The sequence below is a fragment of the Nerophis ophidion genome, linkage group LG07 (assembly GCF_033978795.1).
Source record: "Nerophis ophidion isolate RoL-2023_Sa linkage group LG07, RoL_Noph_v1.0, whole genome shotgun sequence".
NCBI lineage: Eukaryota > Metazoa > Chordata > Actinopteri > Syngnathiformes > Syngnathidae > Nerophis > Nerophis ophidion.
In genome coordinates, this window is record NC_084617.1 from 20,071,015 (window position 1) to 20,098,946 (window position 27,932).

General features: G+C 41.1%; 1 protein-coding gene across 1 annotated transcript in view; it reads left to right on the top strand.

The window, feature by feature from the left end:
• Positions 1-3,801: 3,801 nt before the first annotated feature.
• Positions 3,802-27,932, top strand: part of paqr4a (progestin and adipoQ receptor family member IVa) — a 39,121-nt gene continuing 14,990 nt past the window's right edge. Inside the window, exons 1-3 of the mRNA XM_061905595.1 lie at positions 3,802-4,790; positions 17,582-17,800; positions 19,899-20,349. Of these exons, the coding sequence (XP_061761579.1) occupies positions 4,517-4,790; positions 17,582-17,800; positions 19,899-20,332 (927 nt within the window). The 5' untranslated portion in view covers positions 3,802-4,516 and the 3' untranslated portion in view covers positions 20,333-20,349. The remainder of the gene's footprint in view (positions 4,791-17,581; positions 17,801-19,898; positions 20,350-27,932) is intronic.

Genomic DNA, 27,932 nt, shown 5'->3' on the forward strand with positions numbered 1-27,932 from the left:
ACCCAACCATAGACAGGAAGTGGGGACCGAGGAAATATTGCCTTCAAAGTAGAGGTCAGTGTAGACATGGTCGATCCTATTTTCCTGCTCGGGTTCGATAGCTGCACTATTTTTGAGCAGTTTATATATTTAAAATGACTGGAATCTGACTTGTTCTGTTTATTCAAAGTACCTAACAGAAGGCTACCACAGAGATTATGGTACAGTTTATATATATTTTTTTATATCTAAAAATATGTTCTAGTGCTTCTTTTACTGGAAGAAGTCAATTAATTAATTGGACATGACTAATGTTTGCTTGGTGGATTTTTAAAATGTGTTTTTTTGTTTTGTTTTGTTTTTCTCAAGCTGCTTTGACTTCCCTTAAATCTTTGACTGCCTCATATCATGGTTTTTTTCTACATCCCTCCCAAACTAGTAACAATTGTTTGTGCTGCAAACATTTTCCATGTATTATAATTTTTTATGTTACCGTTTTATGATTCATAAAAAGCTCCATAGAACGTTAACATAAAAACTATATTAGCTTGACCAAATTGTTTTTTTAATTACAAATGATTGGGATTGGTTTAAGGAGATTTTGAGAAGGTGCACGGTACTGGTTATGAATTATGAACGTAAATAACATGAAAATAATCATAGTTATGTTAAAAAAATGCAGAACAAACAATTGAGACTGGTTTGGGAAGCTTTTGAGAAGGTAAGGGGGTTGGTTATGAATAATCACACGTTATTTACGCAGTAACATCAAAACATAAAACGTTAATGACATATAAACTAATGGTTGGACAAAAACGTTGCATCACAAACGAATGGGACACATTTGGGAAGGGTTTTGACAAGGTGGTGTGCTGGTTATGAATAATAAATATGAATAATAATAAAACTATAATAACTAGACCGAAACTGTTTTGCCGCACAAACAATTGTGACACGTTTGGGTTAAGGGTTTCTTAACACAAGTTAAGGCAAATTGGTTTTGCATAATATGGTCCCTTCAGATCAGTGGTGTCAAACGTACGGCCCGAGGGCCGGATCAGGCCCATGAACATGTTTTATCCGGCCTGTGGGATGAGTTTGATAAGTATAAAAATTAACCTGAAATTTTTGAATAAAATAAACAGCTGTTCTAAATGTGTCCACTAGATGTCACAATAACAATTATTTGTATCTTTGTAGAGGGTGCTACATGTGTACAAAATAAACCACATAGTGTTGAGTACATTAGTCGAGGAAAATGATCAGACTACGTAGATAACACCATTCCCTCTAAGGTACGGACCTGCTCACATGTCCTCTGCGCACGGCAAATCTAGGCCGCACACAAAATGGAATAAAAAGATAAGCGCATAACAGTGTGCACGTCTGCCGTTGCTTTACATGTGCGCCACTGAATGCTCAAGGAGTTTTGGCGTTTGCTCACACGTATGAAAAATTGGAGGGAAAATTGGTAAATAACATCCTGTAATTTCATTTTGATATTTTTTTTATCTTGATTGAAAATTAACACCAATGAATTGACTGATAAACATAATCACATAATTTATTCAGAAAATATAAATAGTGACAAATAAATTATTAACCGCAACATTTAAGTGTAAAAAAACAACATTATGATTTGTACATTTTCAGAATGTGCCTGTTCTATTTTTAAACGAAGAAAACAATCTGAAGTTGTCCTTATTTTGAAGTTATCTTGCCGTGATTGTACTTGGGAGTGGATTTTTCTCCATGCGGCCCCCAATCTAAAATGAGTTTGACACCCCTGCTTTAGATACTTGCCTTGTTGTTTACTGACCAGCACAGTGTTTGTTCACAGTGGATATTTTCAGTCGGAGGTGTTTTAGATAGACAGAGAGATACTATGGATCAGTGGTTTTCAACCTTTTTTCAGTGATGTACCCCCTGTGAACATTTTTTTCATTCAAGTACCCCCTAATAGGAGCATAGCATTTTTGGTTGAAAAAACGAGATAAAGAAGTAAAATACAGCACTATGTCATCAGTTTCTGATTTATTAAATTGTATAACAGTGCAAAATATTCCTCATTTGTAGTGGTCTTTCTTGAACTATTTGGAAAAAGATATATAAAAATAACTAGAAACTTGTTAAAAAATAAACAAGTGATTCAATTATAAATAAAGAGTTCTACACATAGAAGTAATCATCAACTTAAATTGCCCTCTTTGGGGATTGTAATAGAGATCCATCCGGATTCATGAACCTAATTCTACACAGTTCTTCACAATAAAGAAATCTTTAACATCAATATTTATTGAACATGTCCACAAAAAATCTAGCTGTCAACACTGAATATTGCATTGTTGCATTTCTTTTCACGGTTTATGAACTTACATTCATATTTTGTTGAAGTATTCAATAAATATATTTATATCATACCAAAGACTATAAAAATGGGACCCATTACCTCCCTGCTTGACACTCAGCATTAAGGGTTGGAATTGGGGGTTAAATCACCAAAAATGATTCCCGGGCGCGGCACTGCTGCTGCCCACTGCTCCCCTCACCTCCCAGGGGGTGGTCAAGGGTGATGGGTCAAATGCAGAGAATATTTTCGCCACATCTAGTATGTGTGTGACAATCATTGGTACTTTAACTTTAACTTTAAAGGATTTTTGAATTGTTGCTATTTTTAGAATATTTTTAAAAAATTTCACGTACCCCTTGGTATACCTTCAAGTAACCCCAGGGGTACGCGTACCCCCATTTGAGAACCACTGCTATAGATAGTACTTTATTGATTCCTTCAGGAGAGTTCCCTCAGGAAAATTTTAATGCCAGCAGCAGTGTACAGAATTGAGATCGAATTTAAAAAGTACATAATAGGGGTATAAATAGTAAAAACAAAAATATTACAATAAGATTAAAAATAAAAAGCAACAATAAGAATACAAATATAACAGATTTCTGATTCGATTGATTTTTTTTAGAACTTTGTTGCCGTAATGTATTGCTAGTTAAACCCGTTACACAAGGGGTAGGGAACCTATGGCTATGACTGCATCTGGCTCTCGGATAAATCTGAGCTGACATTGCTTAACACAATAAGTAATGAATAATTCCACATGTAATCAAAGTGTTAAAAATAATGTTCAAAATATAAAAAATGCTCATGCATTTGAATCCATGCATTATTTTTTCTACTGCACTTGTTTTAGAAGTTGCATTAAGGGTAAGAAGTGATTTATTTATTATCGGTTAGTTTAGGGCTTGCCCTCCTGGGGGTTCTTCAGACCACCAAGCACCGACATGAGAGCCTGTTTCAGGGTTACAATATTTTTCAATTTTTCAATAAGTCTCTCAGTTGCTTTCTAGCAATTGTCTTTTTCCTCTTTAGTTCTCGCTCCCACTCTGGCTCCAGCCCCCACCCTGTCTCTCCTCCTGGCTGCTGCTTATAAACAGAGGGACAGGTGATTACATAAAAAGGCCCAGGTGGGCCGTCTACGCACCTGTCGCTGATTTCGAGGCTGGTCCTGGCAACACCCCGCGTCGCTGCAGGCCTGCAGACCACGCCCCCTCCACAGTTAGCTTCAGAATAACAATGTTATTGCAAAGAATAAGAGACCTATTATAATCTAGAAATGTTGGTTTTACTTAAAAATGTACGCGTTTAGTTGTGTTCAGTGTTGAAAAAAATATTATACGGCTCTTACGGAAATACATTTTAAAATATTTGGATTCTTGGCTCTCTTGGCCAAAAAGGTTCCCGACCCCTGCGTTTTACTGAACTTGGCCAACGCTTGAGAGATGTGTTTTAATTTGAAAAGGAGCCCGGAAGTACTTCGTTGGAAGCCGTGGTCGCTTGTCATTCATGTTGAGGCGTTGCAGGGGATCCAAGGCCGTCCTGAGGATACCGCAGCTCCTATCCATCCACGAAAAAGAGTCGATATAACCCAGGACTCGACAATGGAGACAATACGTTTACGTTCCGCAGAGAGAACCGTGTGCCGGTCGGCCCGCGCTGAAGCTCCTCCCTGTGTTCAAACGGCGGTAGCCCGGCGCCGCGAGCCCGCAGTGGTCGCTCAAATCTCAGCCTGAGAATCCCTCGCGTTGTCCGTCCAGCCTCGGAGGAGCACAAGGCAAGCTAAGAGCCTCCACAAGACGAACACATCGGGGATGCTGAAGCTGTGACCTTCCCTCAGCCCCTCCGCCGGGGACCGGACCCGCAGCAGGAGCATCCCCCGGAGCTGCATGGACACGGAAAGGCAGCATCCGCGGCCAAGACGCGCCGCCTGTCCGGGATGCTAGCCAGGAGGAAGTGTCTCTGACATGAAGACGAGGCTGGTGTGTCCTCTGGCTGCTGCGCCGACATTGTCCCCACGCTGACTCCACCGTGCCGACATCGTCATGTACGCGGCTGGCCGCGTGGAGCTCCAGCCCCGGGGATGACACCCAGCCGAGTACCGGCGGGCCGGCGCGGGGCCACCTTCCCCGGGTAGAGACCGCACACTTGCTAGCAGCTAGGCGGCTAATTGGAGCAGATACACCGAGCCCGATGTTGTCCCACAAGGTTCTAGTGGCCATCCTCTTGTTGAACGTCTACGTGGGCGTGCAGTCCGTCCACTATTTGTTCGGCGGCGTGCTCCTGGCGCTCGTCTTCGCCATGGCGTTTTTAAATGGACCGCGGCTGCTGGACTGGGCCAGCTCACCTCCCTATCTTCAGTTCAACAAGTACGTTCTGACCGGGTACCGGCCTGTTTCCTCGGTGCAGGACTGCATCAGGAGCCTCTTCTACTTGCACAACGAGCTGGGGAACATCTACACTCATGGTGAGTTTGGTTCTTCCCTCCATGACTCATTAGACCAGTGTTTCTTAACCTTGTTGGAGGTACCGAACCCCCCCAGTTTCATAAGCACATTCACTGAACCCTTCTTTAGTGAAAAATAAAACGTTTTTTTTTTCAAATTCAAGACAAAGTAAAAAAATTTTGGGAACACTTTATTATGGAGAACATATTCTAAGTAACAAAGACTTAATTTAAAAGGGTTCGGGTTATAACAGGGGTCGGGAACCTTTTTGGCTGAGAGAGCCCATCCATCCATCTATTTTCTACCGCTTATTCCCTTTCGGGGTCGCGGGGGGCGCTGGCGCCTATCTCAGCTACAATCGGGCGGAAGGCAGGGTACACCCTGGACAACTCGCCACCTCATCGCAGGGCCAACACAGATAGACAGACAACATTCACACTCACATTCACTCACTAGGGCCAATTTTTTAGTGTTGCCAATCAACCTATCCCCAGGTGCATGTCTTTTGAAGTGGGAGGAAGCCGGAGTACCCGGAGGGATCCCACACATTCACGGGGAGAACATGCAAACTCCACACAGAAAGATCCCGAGCCTGGATTTGAACCCGGGACTGCAGGAACTTCGTATTGTGAGGCAGACGCACTAACCCCTCTTCCACCGTGAAGCCCGCTGAGAGAGCCATACAAGCCAAATATTTTTAAAAGTATTTCTGTGAGAGCCATATATATATATTTTTTAACACTGAATACAACTATATGCGTGCATTTTTAAGAAAGACCAACATGTTTAGAGTATAATAAGTCTCTTATTCTTTTTAATAACATTGTTATTCTGAGGCTAACCAACAATAAATAAAACAGTTCTCACCATTAATGCGACTTCCTGAACAGGTGCGGAAGAAACCGGATGGATAGATGAAAATGCATAAGAATGTTTTATATTTTGAATGTTATTTTTGACGCTGCGATTACCAGCGGAATTATTCATTACTTATCGTGTTAAGCAATGTCAGCTAAGATTTATCTGAGAGCCAGGTGCAGTCATCAAAAGAGCCACATCTGGCTCTAGAGCCATAGGTTCCCTACCCCTGGGTTATAATAAGGCCATGCCTAATAAGGCATTAATAAGTACTTAATAATGACTAGTTAAGAGCCAATATGTTACTAATTTGCATGTTAAAGGCCTACTGAAATGAGATTTTCTTATTTAAACAGGGATAGAAGGTCCTTTCTATGTGTCATACTTGATCATTTCGTGATATTGCCATATTTTTGCTGAAAGGATATAGTAGAGAACATCCATGATAAAATTTGCAACTTTCGGTGATAAGAGAAATGCCCTGCCTCTACCGGAAGTCGCAGACGATGACGTCACCCGTGTGGGGGCTCCTCACATATTCACATTGTTTTTAATGGGAGCCTCCAACAAAAAGTGCTATTCTGACCGAGAAAACGACAATTTCCCCATTAATTTGAGCGAGGATGAAAGATTCGTGTTTGAGGATATTGATAGCGACGGACTACAAAAAAAAAAAAAGCGATTGCATTGGGACGGATTCCGATGTTTTTAGAGACATTTACTAGGATAATTCTGGGAAATCCCTTATCTTTCTATTGTGTTGCTAGTGTTTTAGTGAGTTAAATAGTACCTGATAGTCGGAGGTGTACGTCCACGGGTGTCTTGACGCCAATGTCTCAGGGGAGTCGACGGCAGCTTTATGGACGGCACAAGCTCAGCTTTTCTCCGGTAAGAAGCGACTTTTTACCACAATTTTCTCACCGAAACCTGCTGGTTGACATTCCGTCGTGATTCATGTTTGCTTGACCGCGCTCTGATCCATTGTAAAGTTTCACCTCAAGGAATTTTAAAGGGGAACATTATCACAATTTCAGAAGGGTTAAAACCAATAAAAATCAGTTCCCAGTGGCTTATTTTATTTTTCGAAGTTTTTTTCAAAATTTTACCCGTCCCGGAATATCCCTAAAAAAAGATTTAAAGTGCTTGATTTTCGCTATTTGCTTAAGCAACTGTCCATTTCCCTGTGACGTCACATAGTGATTCCAATAAAAACAATGGCGAATAGCACAGCAAGATATAGCGACATTAGCTCGGATTCAGACTCAGATTTCAGCGGCTTAAGCGATTCAACAGATTACGCATGTATTGAAACAGATGGTTGGAGTATGGAGGCAGATAGCGAAAACGAAATTGAAGAAGAAACTGAAGCTATTGAGCGAATAACTATTGACGCTATTCGGCCAGGCATGTCTGCGTTAGCATTGTCGGTAAAATATGCAGACCAACCGATTGGTAAGTGTTTGTTTCGCATTGAATGTGGGTGGAAGGAAACGCTGGATGTAAATATAGTTTCAAATGTACATACAGGTAGCCTAAATAGCATGTTAGCATCGATTAGCTGGCAGTCATGCCGTGACCAAATATGTCTTATTAGCACATAAGTCAACAACATCAACAAAACTCACCTTTGTGATTTCGTTGACTTTATCACTGGGTATGCATCTGCTTTGAGTGTCGCAGGATATCCAGACATTGTTGTCATCTCTGTGCCATCTCTGTTGTAGCATCGCCGGTAAAAACCAAACAAGGGACTTTCGCATCTCTTGACACTGGAGCAACTTAAATCCGTTGATTGCTAAGTGTTTGTTTGACATTAAATGTGGATGGAGGGAAAGGCTGGATGTAAATATAGCTACAAATGACGCGTAATGCTGCAATATGTACACACAGCTAGCCTAAATAGCATGTTAGCATCGATGAGCATGCCGTGCTAATCGATGCACATTCTACGTAAATCAACTTGAATCTGTCCCTGATCGTGTTCTTACAACCTCCGACAACACACCGACGAGGCATGATGTCTCCAAGGTATCGGAAAACAGTCAAAAAAACGGAAAATAACAGAACTAATTTGACTCGATGCGTGTGATGTGTAGGAAAAAATGGCATTGAGTACTGATGTGACGTCACGTTCTGACGTCGTCGCTCAGAGAGGGATAAACAGAAAGGCGTTTAATTCGCCAAAATTCACCCATTTAGAGTTCGGAAATCGGTTAAAAAAATATATGGTCTTTTTTCTGCAACATCGAGGTATATATTGAGGCTTACATAGGTCTGGTGATAATGTTCCCCTTTAAACAAGGAATCACCGTGTGTTTGTGTGGCTAGAGGCTAAAGCTTCCCAACTCCATCTTTCTACTGTGACTTCTCCAATATTAATTGAACAAATTGCAAAAGATTCAGCAACACAGATCTCCAAAATACCGTGTAATTATGCCGTTAAAGCAGACGACTTCTAGCTGTGTGTGTGTGTGTGCAGCGCTCATATTTCCTTAAAACCCGTGACGTCTTGCGTATACGTCATCATTACGCAACGTTTTCAAGATGAAACTCCCGGGAAATTTATAATTGTATTTTAGTTAACTAAAAAGGCCGTATTGGCATGTGTTGCAATGTTAATATTTCATCATTGATATATAAACTATCAGGGTAGTAGTGGGTTTTAGTAGGCCTTTAATAAGCAACGAATTGATGGTGAATATGTTCCCCATACTTAAGTGTTACCATGTTTTTTTTACTGGTGCACAAAATGAACCGTGCATGAACATCACCTTGTTGAAAGAACAAAACCAACACAGTGCATAAACTCACAACAAATTACACACCTGCAAATCAGTGTGACTTCTGCTGTTGCCGTATCCGTAATACGCCGATAGGGAGAAGTTTTTATTTACCCGATGAGTCGGGTGTGTTTTGACCTCTGCCGAACCCCTGAGGCCGAATCACCGAACCCCTAGGGGTTGGATCGAACCCAGGTTAAGAACCACTGCATTAGACGCACACGCCAATCAAAGTTCTGCCCTCATAAAGTTTATCATTCTTACTTTTCATGGTCAGTGTTCATGTAATGTCTGTATTAACTGGCCCGCCACAACCTTCATGTGGCCGGCCAAATCAATATACTGTGTGTTGCCTGCCCCATCATTTATTTAGTCCACCACATCACTTTATTTGGCCCACCACCTCATTATAGGTGAACCGCACATCATTTTATATGGTATGACATCATTACTTGTGGCCCGCACACATCGTTTTATGTGGTGCGCTTATCATTTTTTGTGGCTCGCATCATCAATTTACATAGCGCGCCAAATTATGTGGTATGCCATTATTTTAGATGGCCCGCCTGACCTTTGACCCACCACATCGTTTCAAGTGACCCGCCACATCATTTTACGTAGCCCATCTCATTTTACGTAGCCCGTCTCATATATGTGACTCACTACATCATTTCAAGTGGCCCGCCACATCATTTTACGTGGTATGCAATCATTACTTGTGGCCTGCCCGCATAATTGTATGTGGTGCATAGGGCTGGGCGAAATTAGCTTTTAATAATATCTTAACATTTTTATGCCATATCGCGATATATGATACATATCTCGATATTTTGCATAAGCCTTGAATGAACAACTTCTGCATATAATTACAGCAGTATGATGATTCTATGTGTCTACATTAAAACATTCTTCTTCATACTGCATTCATATATGCTCATTTTAAACTTTCATGCAGAGAGGGAAATCACAACTAAGTCAATTTACCAAAACGGTATTTATTAAATACTCTTCATTCTCTCGCGGGTGACTTTTTAAATGAAAGAACAAATTAGTAGTGCTGCTACCTTTTGTAGCAACTCTGCTGCATACTTTGCATATTGCTGTTGTCTGCTGAATGTTTTCCCGCTTGAAGCCAAACCACCACCAGATGATGGAACCCCTGCTGTTTTTTTGGGGCATTAATTGTTCTTCCTCCATTTGTGATCAGTTTCGCACCTTCTTTCGTAATGTCTCTCGCACCGCTCCGCTTGCACGACCTGCCTCAGCTAACGTTAGCTATGCTGCTACCTCTCTGTTAGGTGAGGGCATATGTCGCTACACGCGTGACAGTATGTGACGTATGTAAGAAGGTGAGCTTGTTTTCCGTCTCTGTGAGAAGGAGAGACGAGAAGGACTGAGAAACGCCTGTAGTGTAATGCCTGCAGCTAAAAGCAACTGCGTGAGCACGTATACTCGAACATTACTATATAGTCATTTTCTATATCGCACAGAGGCAAACCCGCGATATATCGTTTATATCGATATATCGCCCAGCCCTAGTGGTGCGCTATAATTTTTTGTGGCTCGTCACATCAATTTACGTAGCCCGCCAAATTATGTGGCTTGCCATTATTTTACATGGCCACCTCATCTGTGACCCACCACATCGTTTCAAGTGACCCAACAAATAGTTTCAAGAGACCCACCACATCATTTCACGTTGCCCGTCACATAACTATATGTGACTCACTACATCATTTTATGTGGCCCGCCACATCATTTTATGTGGTATGCAATCATTACATGTGGCCTGCCTACATAATTTGATGTGGAGCGCTGCATTTTTTTGTGGCCTGCAACATCAATTTACATAGCCTGCCACTTCATTTTTTGTGGCCCGCCAAATCATGTGGCATGCCATTATTTTATGTGGCTCGACTCATCCGTGACCCACCACGTCGTTTCAAGTCACCTGTCACTTCATTTTTGTGGCCCACCACATCATTTTCTGTGGTATGCCATCATTATACGTGGCCTGCCCACATAATTTTATGTGGTGCGCTGTAATTTTTTGTGGCCCGCAATATCAATTTACGTAGCCCACCAAATCCTGTGGCATGCCATTATTTTACATGGCCCGCCTCATCTGTGACCCACCACATCATTTTACATAGCCCGTCACATTGGGCTGGGCGATATGGCCTTTTTTAAATATCTTGATGTTTTTCGGCCATATCGGGATACACGATGTATATCCCGATATTTTTCCTTAGCCTTGAATTAACACTTGATACATATAATCACAGCAGTATGATAATTCTATTTGTCTACATTAAAACATTCTTCTTCATACTGCATTAATATATGCTCATTTTCATGCAGAGAATTAAATCACAACTAAGTAAATTGACCAAAACTGTATTTATGAAACAGTTATTAGCGGGTGACTTTTCAAATGGTGCTACATATTAGCAGTAATGCTACTTCTGGCAGCAGCACTTGTGCCCCCACACTTGACAAATTAAAGTTGTCTATTCGACATTTTCCCGCTTGAAGCCGAACCACCGCCAGACGATGGACCCCCTGCTGTTTTTCTTGGGAATTAATTATTCCTTAATTTGTTACCAGAATCGCACCTTCTTTCTCTCGTATTAACACTCGCATGGCTTCGCTAGCCTCACAGCTAACGTTACCCATGCTGCTATCTCTCTGCTCGGGGCGGGCGTGTGACATTGCACGCGTGACGTATGTAAGAAGGTGCGCTTGTTTTAAGTCTCTGTGAGAAGGAGAGACAAGAAAGAGGGAGAGACGCATGCAGTTTAATGCCCGCAGCTAAAAACAACTGCGTGAGAACGTATACTCGAATATCACGATATAGTCATTTTCTATATCGCACGGAGACAACCCCGCGATATATCGCGTATATTGATATATTGCCTAGCCCTACCGTCACATAACTATATGTGGCTTGCCCCATCAATTTAACATATGTGACCTGCCACATCATTTTATGTGGAATGACATCATTACTTGTGGGCCGCTCACATCATTTTATGTGGTGCGCTATCATTTTTCTTGGCTCGCAACATCAATTTACATAGCCCGTCACATCATTATACGTTGTCTGCCAAATCATGTGGCATGCCATTATTTTACATGGCCCTCCTCATCTGTGGCCCACCACATCGTTTCAAGTGACCCACCACATAATTTTGTGTGGCACGCCCCATTATTACATGCGGTCTGTCACATCATTTTATGTGGCCCGCCACATCACTTTAAGTGGCCCGCCACATAATTTTATATGGTATGCCATCATTTTGTGTAGCCCGCCATATCAATTTATGTAGCCCGCCATATCAATTTATGTGGCCCACCATATGGTTTAAAATGACCCACCACATAATTTTGCGTGGCCTGCCCCATCACTTTATGTGGCCCGCTCTATTTTTACATGTGGTCTGTCACATCATTTTACGTGGCCCGCCACATCATTTTATGTGGTATGCCATCATTTTGTGTAGCCCGCCACATCAATTTATGTGGCCCACCACATGGTTTCAAATGACCCACCACAGCAGTTTGTGTGGCCTGCCCCATCACTTTATGTGGCCCGCCCTATTATTACATGTGGTCTGTCACATCGTTTTATGTAGCCCGCCACACCAATTTATGTGGCCCACCACATGGGTTCAAATGACCCACCACATCATTTTGTGTGGCCTGCCCCATCACTTTATGTGGTCTGTCACATCATTTTATGTGGTATGCCATCATTTTATGTAGCCCGCCACATCAATTTTGTGGCCCCTTCGCTTTATTTGGCTCGCCCTATTATTACATGTGGTCTGTCACATAATTTTATCTGGCCCGCCACATCATTTTATGTGGTATGCCCTCATTTTGTGTAGCCCGCCACGTCAATTTATGTGGCCCACCACATGGTTTCAAATGACCCACCATAACAGTTTTTGTGGCCTGCCCCATCACTTTATGTGGCCCGCCCTATTATTACATGTGGTCTGTCACATCGTTTTATGTAGCCCGTCACATCAATTTATGTGGCCCACCACATGGGTTCAAATGACCCACCACGTCATTTTGTGTGGCCTGCCCCATCACTTTTTGTGGTCTGTCACATCATTTTATGTGGTATGCCATCATTTTATGTAGCCCGCCACATCAATTTTGTGGCCCACCACATCATTTTGTGTGGCCCCATCACTTTATGTGGCCCGCCCTATTATTACATGTGGTCTGTCACATCGTTTTATGTAGCCCGTCACATCAATTTATGTGGCCCACCACATGGGTTCAAATGACCCACCACGTCATTTTGTGTGGCCTGCCCCATCACTTTTTGTGGTCTGTCACATCATTTTATGTGGTATGCCATCATTTTATGTAGCCCGCCACGTCAATTTATGTGGCCCACCACATCATTTTGTGTGGCCCCATCACTTTATGTGGCTCGCCCTATTATTACATGTGGTCCGTCACATCATTTTATCTGGCCCGCCACATCATTTTATGTGGTATGCCCTCATTTTGTGTAGCCCGCCACATCAATTTATGTGGCCCACCACATGGTTTCAAATGACCCACCACAACAGTTTGTGTGGCCTGCCCCATCACCTTATGTGGGCCGCCCTATTATTACATGTGGTCTGTCACATCGTTTTATGTAGCCCGTCACATCAATTTATGTGGCCCACCACTTGGGTTCAAATGACCCACCACATCATTTTGCGTGGCCTGCCCCATCACTTTTTGTGGTCTGTCACATCATTTTATGTGGTATGCCATCATTTTATGTAGCCCGCCACATCAATTTGTGTGGCCCACCACATAATTTTGTGTGGCCCCATCACTTTATGTGGCTCGCCCTATTATTACATCTGGTCGGTCACATAATTTTATGTAGCCCGCCACATCAATTTATGTGGCCCACCACAGGATTTTAAATGACCCACCACATCATTTTGTGTTGCCTGCCCCATCGCTTTATGTGGCCCATCCCATTATTACATGTGGTCTGTCACATCACTTTATGCGGCCCGCCACGTCATTTTATGTGGTCTGCCACAATTTTGTATAGCCCGCCACATCAATTCCTGTGGCCCACCACATGGTTTCAAGTGACCCACCACATCATTTTGCGTGGCCAGCCCCATCATATGAATGTGATCTGTCACATAATTTCATGTGGCACGCCACACAATGTGGCCCGACACATTGTTTAAAGTGACCTGCCACATTCTTTGTGACCCGCCACCTCATTTTACATGACCCGCCACATCACTAAATATGGCCGGTGTAAGGGTATAAATAATGTGCATAGCTGGTTGTCAGCTTGACTTAACGATTTCAAGGCAAATTACCGGTAACCATCATTCTGTTGGTAAAAGAGGTAATATTTCAACACAAAGGTGCTACTATACATTTATTTCAGGTAACTTAAATTACATTAGAATTAGAAATACATTAAGGTACATGAGCATGATTCACTTTATGAATACAGGAAACAGCTGAGTGTGCCTCACGCCCATATAAATAAATGATAAATGGGTTGTACTTGTATAGCGCTTTTCTACCTTCAAGGTACTCAAAGCGCTTTGACATTACTTCCACATTCACCCATTCACACACACATTCACACACACTGATGGAGGGAGCTGCCATGCATGGCGCCAACCAGCACCCATCAGGAGCAAGGGTGAAGTGTCTTGCTCAGGACACAACGGACGTGACGAGGTTGGAACTAGGTGGGATTTGAACCAGGGACCCTCGGGTTGCGCACGACCACTCTTCCACTGCGCCACGCCGTCCCTATATAAGGCAGTGATGTGGCGTTAATTAGCTTTTAGTTGTGTTTAAATCTTTAATGTTGGTCTGCCCACACCAGGACGTCCTCCAGGCCGTGTCCCTCCCTCCCTTCAGAGCGTCAGACGTTGCTACTGCGGACAAATTAGGTGGAAGTGTGGGACCGTCCCGCCTTAAAATAGACGTGTTAAAAGCGTTGCTCCCACAGTATCACCTGACTGGGACAAACCACCTTGACATTGCAACGGGCGAGCTTGGTGAGGGAACAATGTCTCCCACGCTAGCCGCCTTAGCATAGCATTACACATTTCATGGAATCACACTTTTTGTGTTTCCATTCTCAAAAACACCACTTTTTTACAGCCTGCTGTTTAAGTACCAAGTTAGAGCTGGAGATATTAATTATTTTAGTAATCAAGTAATCTATCCTTTAATTTGAATATATGAGTAATCGAATGAATCACACTTTAATGCCTCAAAGCATATATTAGGGAAAATAGTTGAAATAAACATATCATATTTCTGCTCGCCATAACCTTCATTCTTTTTTTCCCCAATAAATGCACATCGTCAACGCTCAAATGGCAAGTTTAAATATGTGCGCATTTATAGAAATAAAAAAATATATACTGTACAGACCAGAAGTTTGGACACGCCTTCTCATTCAATGCGTTTTCTTTATTTTCATGACTATTTACATTGTAGATTGTCACTGAAGGCATGTATTATATTCTAGTTTCTTCAGAATAGCCATTCGTTGCTCTGATTACTGTATCGCACACTCTTAGCATTCTCTCGAGGAGCTTCAAGAGGGCCTGAAATGGTTTTCACTTCACTGGTGTGCATGAAGCTCATCGAGAGACTGCCAAGAGTGTACAAAGCAGTGCAAAGGGATGCTATTTTGAAATCAACTAGAATATAAATCATGTGTTCATTCTTAGTTTTGTTGCCTTCAGTGACAATCTACAATGTAAATAGTCATGAAAATAAAGAAAACGCATTGAATGAGGAGAAGGTGTGTCCAAACTTTTGGCCTGTACTGTATCTTTTTAGGAATATAAATTGACGCTTTTTCATATCCGATTAATCCTAAATAGGGTAGCGACGGGCAGAGCAAGACGCAGTCCCGTGTGTTGATTGGCGGTCGCTTTGAGAAAGTCTAGAAAACAGACGTCCTCCATCGTTGTCTTTCTGTTTACTGCGTAGGCTTCCTCTTATTCAGAGCATTTCCTGGATTTTGCCCACTCTGCATCTCATGTCCATATTTGGACACTTGTAAGAGACTTGTCCGGCCATTGGGTATCGTATAAGGCAGGGGTGTCAAACTCGTTTTCATTGAGGGTCACATCACAGTTATGGGTGCCCTCAGAGGGCCGCTTTTAACAATGTGTAATATATGAATATACATATGTATATATATATATATATATATATCAATCAATCAATCAATGTTTATTTATACAGCCCCAAATCACAAATGTCTCAAAGGACTGCACAAATCATTATGACTACAACATCCTCGGAAGAACCCACAAAAGGGCAAGGAAAACTCACACCCAGTGGGCAGGGAGAATTCACATCCAGTGGGACGCCAGTGACAATGCTGACTATGAGAAACCTTGGAGAGGACCTCAGATGTATATATATATATATATATATATATATATATATATATATATATATATATATATATATATATATATATATATATATATATATATATAATACAGTAACAATAAAAAATATATATTTAAATTTTACTTTAAAAACTGGCAGCTCAGTCACCAGAATGCTACAGTAAAACAAGTGTTTTTTTATACAAAATATAACAAAATGGATAAATGGAATGGAATAGAAAAACAATACCACTGTTTTTAGCTGTAAAATTCAAGCAACGAACCTGCTAGTTTTTCTTTTTTACCATAAAATGTTGTTGTTTTAATGTACTTTTGTCAGTTTTTTTTAATGTTTTAGTGTCTTACTGTATATGTAAAAAAACAGTACCAAAGTAGATTTTACGGTAAAAACTCATTCGGCGAAATTTAACCGTAAAGTCTACTGTCAATTTTACTGTCGAATTTGATTAAGAATTTGTTTTAAAATATATTTAAGTCCAGTATTTGTGTTTATTTTAACACAAACTGTTTTTGGAATACAAGATAATATAATATTTAGATTTTGACGATATTGAATTAAGAAAAACATGAATTGCATGCAGCAGTGTTTCCCACAGGTCAGGCATCTATTTGTGGTGGTGGGGATAGGGTGGGGGGTGGGGGGTGGTTGGGTATAGCGGCGGCGATGACCAAGAAGAACGCGGAGTTGGAATATAATTACAACACTTTATGTACATATTTATATAATATTTACATCATTCCATCCATTCTCTACTGCTTATTCCGTTTTGGGGTCGCGGGGGGCGCTGGCGCCTATCTCAGCTACAATCGTGCGGAAGGCGGTGTACACCCTGGACAAGTCGCCACCTCATTGCAGGGCCAACACAGATAGACAGACAACATTCACACTCACATTCACACACTAGGGACCATGTCATATTGCCAATCAACCTATCCCCAGGATGCATGTCTTTGGAGGTGGGAGGAAGCCGGAGTACCCGAAGGGAACCCACGCAATCACGGGAGAACATGCAAACTCCACACAGAAAGATTGAACCCAGGACTGCAGGACCTTCGTATTGTGAGGCAGACATAATATGTAACTACAAGCTCCATTCACAGACAGAGTCCCATTGCTTTTATGAGCGGTCGAGCGAGTCAAAAGCCGAAAAAATACAAAATAAATAATAATAATAATTTTTTTTTACATTATTTTTTTATTTTGTTATTTCTATTTGTGGCGGCCATAATTCTTTCGTGGCGGGTCGCAACAAATGAATGTGTGGGAAACCCTGATGCAGTACATGCTTTTTAATGCCAAAAGGTCTTGAGTTCTACACCTATGATATAAGACTTCATGTCTGTGTCTTACACACAGTTTACAGACCTCACCACTTGGGGCGCTACAGTTTTAACAACCTATCTTGTCTCTCTGTGTCATGTGGACATCTATAAACAATGGAACGCACGCACAGTCCATCACGCCATGAATTGATTAACGTGGACCCCGACTTAAACAAGTTGAAAAACTTATTCGGGTGTTACCATTTAGTGGTCAATTGTACGGAATATGTACTGTACTGTGCAATCTACTAATAAAAGTATCAATCAATCAAACGCCGACCACTGCTTGTGTACTTTCCCCGAGCTTGAATGCAAGTCAGGGAAGAAGTCTCCCACACGGGAAGTTTACTTTTAATTATTGAGACAACTTGTTTCATGATCCTGTTAACGGAACCTCTCCTCACCCTCAAGGCATCCCTTTGCTTTGCTTCCTGGTGCTGCTGCCACTCAACATCCCCTGGTCCCAGATCAGTGTGACGTGGCTGGGTGTGGTGCACTTCCTGGCTTGCCTGTCGCCCCAACTGGGCTCGGTGCTCTACCACCTCTTCATGAACCACGAGGGAGGCGAGCCGGTCTACCACACCCTCCTCAAACTGGACGTGTGCGGGATATGCATGATCAACACGCTGGGTGAGTACTTATTGTTCCGCCCACATGCCACTAGAACACTCACTTCCTTAGGTACACAGTTATACCTAGGGCTGGGCGATATGGCTGAAAACTGTGTCACGACATAAATGTTTTGTATCGGTTACAATTACTGATATTTTTTTATGACCTATAATGACCTTTTATTTCAAATGTAGCCTTCCTCTGATTATAATCCCCTCAGCTATCAAGGCAGAAAGGAAATGTCAACACAAGCATGGAAAACACACAATGTAAACAAAATTGTAAAATCCCATTGAGCACTTGATATTCTCCTAAAATGAAGGTGCAAAAAAAAGAACATGTAAGAAATGCTTAATAAAGTTTAACAAAATTGTGCAAAGTGGGACAATGTAAACATAGAGAAACCGGAGAAGAAGTATTTTCTGCAGGTTGACGTTGCCTTGAAGTTAGAGCTGTGCTCTAAAGGGTGACCGCGTTTAAGGTGGTGTGGTATTACGGGTCCTTGATCTGATTTTTTAATTTTAATTAAGGGTCCCCATTAACTGGTTGCCACAACAACCCACTAGTCTTCCTGTGGTCCACAAACTCATTACAATTACAAGTAAAAGCATATAATTATAACTACACAATACAGAAACAAATACAAATCATCAACAAGCAAACAATTTTGCAGTCTCAGAATATTAATTACCATATGAATATAACTACACAATAAAAACATAAAAAAATCATTAACAAGCAAATTAATTTACAGACTTAGTGAGCACGAACGCCTAGCATCATTTATAGACCACGTTAGTCTGACTACAACCCGTTTGGAAATAATTTAAAATTTTTTGAGCTGTTTTAGCCACAATTTCTCTGCTCTCTTCAGCACTTATTTTTACTTTCTCTTCTCACTCCATGAAAGTAATCAATCGTGAGACAACAAAATAGTGAAACCAAAGATTATAGTTCATGCTTTTACCCGATTGGCTGTTAGCGTGTCACTCTCACTGATCAGTGATCACTTCCAGTGTTGCTCGGTTACCAGAGAGCTAGTGACTTTGTTCATGCAACCAACCTGGCTTGGCAACTTTGCAAGTTTTTCCAACTAAGATTAAAACAAATTATCAAATGTTTTAATCAAACACATTTTTTATTGATATCGACAACGTGTTTATCACAATATGTATTGATATTGTTTTATTGCTCAGCCCTAATCGAACCGATACAGGTTTGTGGGTATTCCGACCCCTAAAAAATTTGCCTAAAAAATAAGGAAAAACTATCAGTATAGTTATTATTCTGCCCTCCCTGAATATTGAAATTTAATTTGGCGCACACGTAAACAGTACTTAAAGATGAAAAAAAACCTTCCGACTTGAGTTTTTTTTGATAGTCTCCACCAAAAAAGTTACAACGAAAAGTACATGAATATAATGTACACATGAAGTGCACATACACGTAAGAATCATGTTAAATTACAAATTACGATTGGCATAAACTGAAAAAGATACAGAATAAATGTTGTCTTTTATGCCATTAGATTAATGCTAACTAACAATGGATAATACCATTTGCAGGCTAATTTAATTTGGTATTGCAATCGTTTTAGATTTTTCACAAATTACATTTTTAACAGAACAAAATTGACATCAAACAGCAAATATATTTCTACTTTCATGCTCATACTGACCAACACTCTACAGATTTAAACTTTTAAGAAAACATTTTTTAACAGAACAAAATTGACACCAAACAGCAAATATCTATAATAATAGCAAAATTCTACTTTCATGTTTTTTGGACTAAAACTGTTCGGATGACTGTTGCTCAAACCTCAAACTCAAAATTCGAAAAAAATAATGTTGTGTATTGTGGGACATAATTGCCAGCACATACAGTATATCACCTGAATGGTGTAGTGTTTTTCCTGTATTGCTAAATATTTGAAAAAGTAAATGTTGGTGGCGGCCCTAAATTACTGGGTGTGAGTTTTTCCTTTCCCTTATGTGGGCTCTGTACCGAGGATGTCGTTGTGGTTTGTGCAGCCCTTTGAGACACTTGTGATTTAGGGCTATATAAATAAACATTGATTGATTGATTGATTGTTGTGTTTGGGTTGTGCTCTCAGGGGCGCTGCCGATCCTCTACAGCACGCTGCTGTGCTACCCGCTGATCCGCATGGTGGCGCTGGCGGTCTACATCCTGCTCTCCAGCCACGCCATCTACTGCGCTGTCACGGCCCGCAGCAGCGTGCGGCGCCTTCGCTCCTTCGCCTGGCAGGCGCTCTTCCGCTTCTCCTTCTTCCTGATGCGCTGGGCAGGCGTGGGCGGCGGCAGCCCCAACTCGCTGCGCCACTTCCTCACAATGGACGCGCTGGCCATGCTGGGCGGCATCATCAACATCGCCCGGATCCCCGAGCGCTTCCGCCCGGGCCTCTTTGACTACTGGTGCAACAGCCACCAGATCATGCACGTGCTGGTGGTGGGCTCCATCCTCTACCTGCACTGGGGGGTGCTGGACGACCTGCTGTGGATCAACAGCTACAACTGTCCCTCGGACTGACCCCGCAGAAGAGAGGGGTGAGCTAGCATGCAAATCACGCCTCTCTCTGTGGATGTTCTCACACGTAGAAGACACTGTAAACTTTTAATGCGGAATTTAGTGTTAGTAGATGGGGGGGTTCAGTGTTGTGACCTATGCAGCGTGTCCAAATCATGCATCAGCACACTCCCCCTAAAGCCGCCTCACTGCATAGAACACGGCCACGCTTTGATTTGTAGTCCGAAGTCCGCAGATGCACATGATTTCAAACATTTTCATATTTTCTGTCCATCACAGTACGCCAGATTTTCACAAAGGGTCCAAATGGCTGGTCGATGCAATTCGCTAACTTCCCCACTAGGCGGAGAAATTACAGTGGAACCTCGAAGCTCAATCACTGCGCTTCTGACCTCCCCTGACCAATCAAAGAGGAGGCTGGGGAATATGAACGCTTTAGCCAAGAGGAGAAGAAGGCAAATTCACCCTGGCCTGTATACCTTCGGGGGCTGCGCGATATGACTGAAAACTGTATCACGATAAGTGTTTTATATCCGTCGATATTTATGTTTTAGCTCTTTTATGTTTTAGCTAAAAATAGATAAAATTTAACATCTTTTTTTTAAATGTAACTCTTCTCTGGTTATAATCCCCTCAGCTGTAAAGGCAGAAAGAAAAGGAAAAACACAAAATTTACACAAAATTGTAAAATGACGTTGAACACTTAACAATAACGTCGCAAAATTAAAGTACAAAAATAAGCAATATAAAAGAAAGTGCAACAAAATAGTACGTGTGAAATCCACAATTTCTTCATTATTACTTTCACTTCTCACTCCATGCAAAGAATTAAGAGCGAGACAACAAGATGGCGCAACCAAACGTGATAGTTGACACTGTTACCTGATTGACTGTTAGCGTGTCACTCCCTCTGATCAGGGATCAATTCCTCCGTTGCTTGGTTACCAGAGAGCGAGTGCCTTTGTCTGTGCAACCAACCTTGCTTTGCAACTTCCGCTTTTTTTCGCCAAAGAAAAAAAAATGTATACAACGTTTTATCAAACCCCTTTTTTATTTATATCGATTACGTCTATCACGGAATATATTGATATTGTTTTATCGCCTGACCTTAATGTAGTGCAATTAACTTACTATAGGGCCTCACTTGGATCCCGTATCTTTTTAAAAACCCTTAGAATGAGAAAAATAGGATATATTAGCATTTAATGCTACCATACAAGTGTAAAAAGAAGTGAAGCAGTTCTCAAAGATACTCACTGCTGTGAATGTGACTCCACTTAAGCCTGGATTATAGTCTGCAACGCTGTCTGGATCCTGCCATAGGTCTAAACTATTTACCTTTGTCCTGAGAGAACCGCTAATCGACGCTTTAGAACAGTCTCTTTATTGCGAATCTTGATTCCAAAAGGCATATGCAAAGTTGGGCGTGCGTCGTCTGAACCAGCAATGAGGAGATAGTGTGAAAAATCAGAACGATCAGTCTTTTTACCACATCGTTGTGATATCACGTTTTCTTTTGTCTGCCCCACTGGGATTTGTTGTGGCTTAAAACTGCTACTTGGTGGAACTCAGGTTACGGGTGTTCCGCTTTAGAGGTTCCACTGTACGCTGCGGTGATGCATTGTGGTGATCTACCACCATGCAGTTCCAATGGATTTGTATGCATCATATTTTATTCATGTTCTCGGGTCGTTGAGTGGATTGCAACTGGATTGTTCAGTTTGTCTTGGAAGGCGTTCCACTTCTCATCACCTCATGCTTACACACTTGGACAGTACAGATCTAGTCCTAGCGCTCGGTGCCGGATCCAAAAGTATTTACCATAATTTCCGGACTATTGAGCGCACCAGTATAAAAAGCCGCACCCACTGAATTTTAGAATATATATATTTTTTCCAGACTATATGCCGAAGAAATATATGTTTATTTACATACTTAATTGTTTTAAAACGGTGTCTGTAACACGGCAGTAAAACGGTTGATCAAACAAAACAGAAGTCATCGTCATGGACCCACTAGCTGCGGAAGCTAGCTTTCCAATCAGCTGAACAGATTCAATTAGTCCACAGTTTTGGTGAATTTACGAAAGTGAAACAATACAAGAAGATTGCCATTGTAAGTTAACAACACTAACAAATACACTCGTAAATGTGTTAGAATATTAGCTCATTCTAACAAGGCTGGCTTTATTACGTTACGATAGTATCTACAAACATGCATGAAAACAGTCTAAAAGACATCACACATAGGACGGTTTGGTAAGTAAGATTTGTTTTAGTTATATAGCATATTAGCTCATTCTAACGACACTGGCTTTATTACGTTACGATAGCATCTACGAATATGCATGAAAACAGTCTAAAAGACATTACAGATGGGACGGTTTGGTAAGTAAGATTTGTTTTAGTTATATTGTAAAACTAAAAAACGTTGCACAATGATGAATGAAGAGTAGGAACACTACAGACGGCTAGAAGACGGAACGGCTCTTGTACTTCTGGTTGAAAGCTCTGTCTAAACAGATGGGCAATGCTAATACTTATATAGCCCTCAGAGGGCTGCACAAACCACAGCGACATCAGGGCAAGAAAAAACTTAACTCAATGGAAATAACGAGAACCCTTGGAAGGGACTGCAGATGTGGGGTGACCGGTGAAAAGGATGCTGAGTGCATATGGTTAATAATGTGAGAGTTCAGTCCATACGGAGGCCAGCAGGGGAAAAATGGTGCCATAGCAAAAAACATAACTATTCAGTGTCTATGCTTGTTTCCTTTTTTTTTTAACTATTCGCATTATTCCAGTCAGCGAAGAAAAATCCACAAATTAGCCGCACCGTTTTTTTAGGCAGCAGGGTTCAAAACGTAGGAAAAAAGTAGCGACAAGGACAAGACTGGTTTCGGTCGGAAAGCCCCCCCACCCTCCTCTTGTGGAGGTAAATTCCTTTTAGATCCGGCACTAAGGGCTTAGACTTGATCTGTCCTATTCAACTAAGCCTGTGAGCATGAATTGATGAAACCTGCTTGGAGGAGAAGCAGAACATTTTCCAAGACAACCTGAACACTTCAGTTGCAATCCATTCAATAACAACTTTATGTTTTTGCTACCTTTACTGAACTTTCAGAAATCTCCAGTGGGTTTGCCCACCTTTGTGTGTATCATTCCTTCTTTAGCTTTTTCAAGACCAAAGGAATGGTTAACGACCGTTTTTTATTATTATTATTTTTTTTAAAGTTGTAAAACAAAAAAATTAAGAACGTTTAGTTATTTTATATATATTATTCAAATATAAGGACAAAAAATTAGCGGCTGAACATATTTTTGGCTTTTTAATACGTGGTTTTACGTGGGCTCGAACTTGCAGGTAAACAAAGGTAGAAGAAGACAAAGGACTGTACTACGATTTAAGTTTTGGTTTTTCCATCTTTTTAACCACGCCAAACTTTGAAGGTACAGAATATGCGTTTTTAAAAAGCTGAATAATTGGTTATCGAATCTGATACTTTTTTTGGCACTGATCGAATCCTGCTGATTCATGTAACATTCAAAGCAGCCATGTTTCGGTACCTGGTTTGCGTATGACGTCACATCCGGTTGCAGACTTAAGAAGCAATCACTTGTAATTTTCTATGCCAACAAAGCAAGCATGCCTAAAGGAAAGCACTTACAAATAAGGCTTGAAATTTCAAAATGTGTTAGCTGAATGCTAATTTACATTGGATATGCCTTATACCTGCTACTGATTAGCATTAGTGGTTTTACATGGTGATTTCAATATCTCCAAATTTGGTAGTGAAAACTACAAATGAGATCCACATTACAATCAAACGGTTGGTGTATAATAAGTACAATACTTACAGTACAAACACTTTAAAGGACTCAACAAAATACAAGAATGGCACATTCAACTTAATGGCAAAGACTACATCCTGACTACAGTCACACACTATACACTATTGCCGATTCTGGTACTTTTTTGGCACCGGCTTAATCCTGCCGGTCCTACCAAGCACTGATTAATTTAAAATCCAACGGTGCCATGTATTGGTACTTGGGTTGCACGTGACCTCACGCTTGGGTGCCGACTCAGCTGTTGTTCTTTTTTTTACCCTTTGCACTTGGGTTTCACTCCAGCGGCACTGAGAGCGGACTCAGCTAAACTACCTCTGGTTAATGTTGCAATTTTCAATGCCAAGCAAGGCTCCACTTTTCCATCAATGCGCTAGCTTGATGCTAATATACATTGACTTGGCTGATGACATGCTACTACTGAGCATTAGTGATTTTACATTACAATATAAACACTTCCAAATTTGTTAATGAAAACTACAACTAAGATGCACATTACAATTACCTGTGTAACAAGTACAACACTCAAAGTATTAACACTTTTTAGGGCACAACATAAACAAAATACCATGAATCTGCCATCTTACATGTTGGACTTGCTACTGTTATGCAACTTCATATAATACTTGCAAATGAGACTCAGAAATGTGTTAATAAAACACGATATAACAACTGGACAGCAGTTCCATTTTTAGATGTTGCAATAAACATAGATTTTATCATCAAAAACAAAAAGCTGATATCGTTGAATACCAGTATCCATTCCCAAGTACCAGGAATTGATACGGAATTAGTTGTTATGTAAACGTTTGTTTACATGCAAGTCCACGTAAGACTACTTTCGGGTAAACTTGGCGCATCACTTTGATTTGGAAAAAGTATGTTAATACGCTTGTTATCCATCTTTTTCATAAATATTTTTTTAAATAATATGTATCCTTAGAAAAGGAACTTTATTTTTGGTTTAAAAAAGCAGGTCGTTATCTATTTGTTGTGTTGTTTTAAAAGGAAAACCAAATGAAGGAATGCTACCTGGCATACTGCATGACCATAGATCCACTAGGTAGTATTTAGAGGACTGCTCACCTTTTCAGGTTTTGTCCTTCTTTAAATTGTCAACTAAAGATGTCAAAAAAAGTATATTCTCTGTTCAAACAGCCATCATGACGTGTTCTTGCCAAATTAGCATGTAAACGCTGACACTTTGATTTGTTGACATCCCAGATGCATGAAAGTAGCAGTTAACTTGTTGTTCGCCATCACTCATTCTCTGCTCTTAAAGGGCTCAGAGTGGACTGTCCAGTCCATACACATAGTGTAAATATATAATCCCGTATGTAGACCCTATATACATACAACCAAATGTACCCCAGTGGTCTTTTTGATAGCAGGCTGCGGGTGCCATGTCGGACCTTTTAGTGACCCTTAAAGACTTTTATTTATGTAAGTATTGTGGCTGGGCGGGGATAGCACAGGTCAATCTATGCATCGTAAGTCAAAGTGGGCGCGACCTCGAAGAGTTTGTCCCGTCCCGCCTCTCAGGGTGCCGCAACAGTAGCTGAAACGTCCCAGTCGGACTTCCTGTGTGTTCACGCCATGACTCGGAGGGAACATGCCTGTGGGTCTGGGTTAGTTTTTATCTCATCACTCACTTAAAGCCTGAGTGAAGAATGCACCACCGACCGGAAAAGTCCGAAAGACAAATAGATGATACATTGTTATGATGCTACCTGTTGGTTGTTTGAGCACACTGCAGCTAGTCTTGGATAGTCCCACTCCTTAATGCACAGGTGTCTAACTCAAGGCCGGATCTGGGCCGCTACATCATTTTAATGTGGACCACCACTTCATTTTAATGGTGCCCATCCTATAATTTTTACATGGCACGCTACATAATTCTAACGGGTACCGCCACATCATTTCATGGGGCCCGCCTCAAAATTTTAACATGACCCGCTACATAATTTTAATGTGGCGCGCCACATCATTTTATGAGTTCCGTCATGTGGTTTCAACATAATACGTCACATCATTTTAATGTGTCCGGCGACGACATTTTATGGGTTCCGCCTATTCATTTTAGTGGTGCCTATCCTATAATTTTTACATGGCACGCTACATAATTGCTAATGTGTCCCGCCCACCACATCATTTTATGGGGCCACCCCCCAAAATTTTAACATGACACGCTATATAATTTTAATGTGGCCCGCCACGTCATTTTTGAGTTCCGTCATATAATTTCAACATAACACGCCACGTTATTCCAACGTGTCCGGCGACGACATTTTATGGGTTCCGCAATATAATTTTAACGTTGCCCGCTTCTTCATTTTAGTGGTGCCTATCCTATAATTTTTACATGGCACGCTACATAATTTCTAATGTGTCCGCCACATCATTTTATGGGGCTCGCCCCAAAATTTTAACATGACACTCTACATAATTTTAACTTGGCCCGCCACTTCATTTTATGAGTTCCGTCATATAGTTTCAACATAACACGCCACATCATTTTAACGTGTCCGGCGACGACATTTTATGGGTTCCGCCACTTCATTTTAGTGGTGCCTATCCTATAATTTTTACATGGCACGCTGCATTATTGCTAATGTGTCCTGCCCGCCACATCATTTTATGGGGCCCACCCCAAAATTTTAACATTACACGCTATATAATTTTAATGTGGCCCGCCACATCATTTTATGGGGCCCGCCCCAAAATTTTAACATGACACGCTACATAATTTTAATGTGGCCCGCCACATCATTTTATGAGTTCCATCATATGGTTTCAACATAACACGCCACATCATTTTAACGTGTCCGGTGACGACATTTCATGGGTTCCGCAATATAATTTTAATTTGGCCCGCCACTTCATTTTAGTGGTGCCTATCGTAAAATTTTTACGATAGGCATCATTTTATGGGGCCCGCCCCAAAATTTTAACATGACACGCTACATAATTTTAACCTGGCCCGCCACATCATTTTATGAGTTCCGTCATATGGTTTCAACATAACACGCCACATCATTCTAACGTGTCCGGCGACAACATTCTATGGATTCCGCCACTTCATTTTAGTGGTTCCTATCCTATAATTTTTACATGGCACGCTACATAATTCCTAATGTGTCCCGCCCCAAAATTTTAACATGACACGCTACATAATTTTAACTTGGCCCGCCACGCCATTTTATGAGTTCCGTCATATAATTTCAACATAACACGCCACATCATTCTAACGTGTCCGGCGACGACATTTTATGGGTTCCGCAATATAATTTTAACATGGCCCGCCACTTCATTTTAGTGGTGCCTATCGTAAAATTTTTACATGGCACGCCACATAATTTTAATGTGTCCCGCCACATCATTTTATGGGGCCCACTCCAAAATTTAAAATGACACGCCACATCATTCTAACACACATCATTTTATGAGTTCCGTCATATAATTTCAACATAACACGCCACATCATTCTAACGTGTCCGGCGACATCATTTTATGGCTTCCGCCATATAATTTTAATGTGGCCCGTCACTTCATTATAATCGTGCCCATCGTATAATTTTTACATGGCATGCTACATATTTCTAACGTGTTCGACCACATAATTTTATGGGTTCCGCCATATAATTTTAAAATGGCCCGCAACATTATTTTATTGTAGACCACTAATCAATTTTAATGTGTACCATCTCATAGTTTTCAAATGACACGCCATATCGTTTTATTGTGGCCCGCCACAT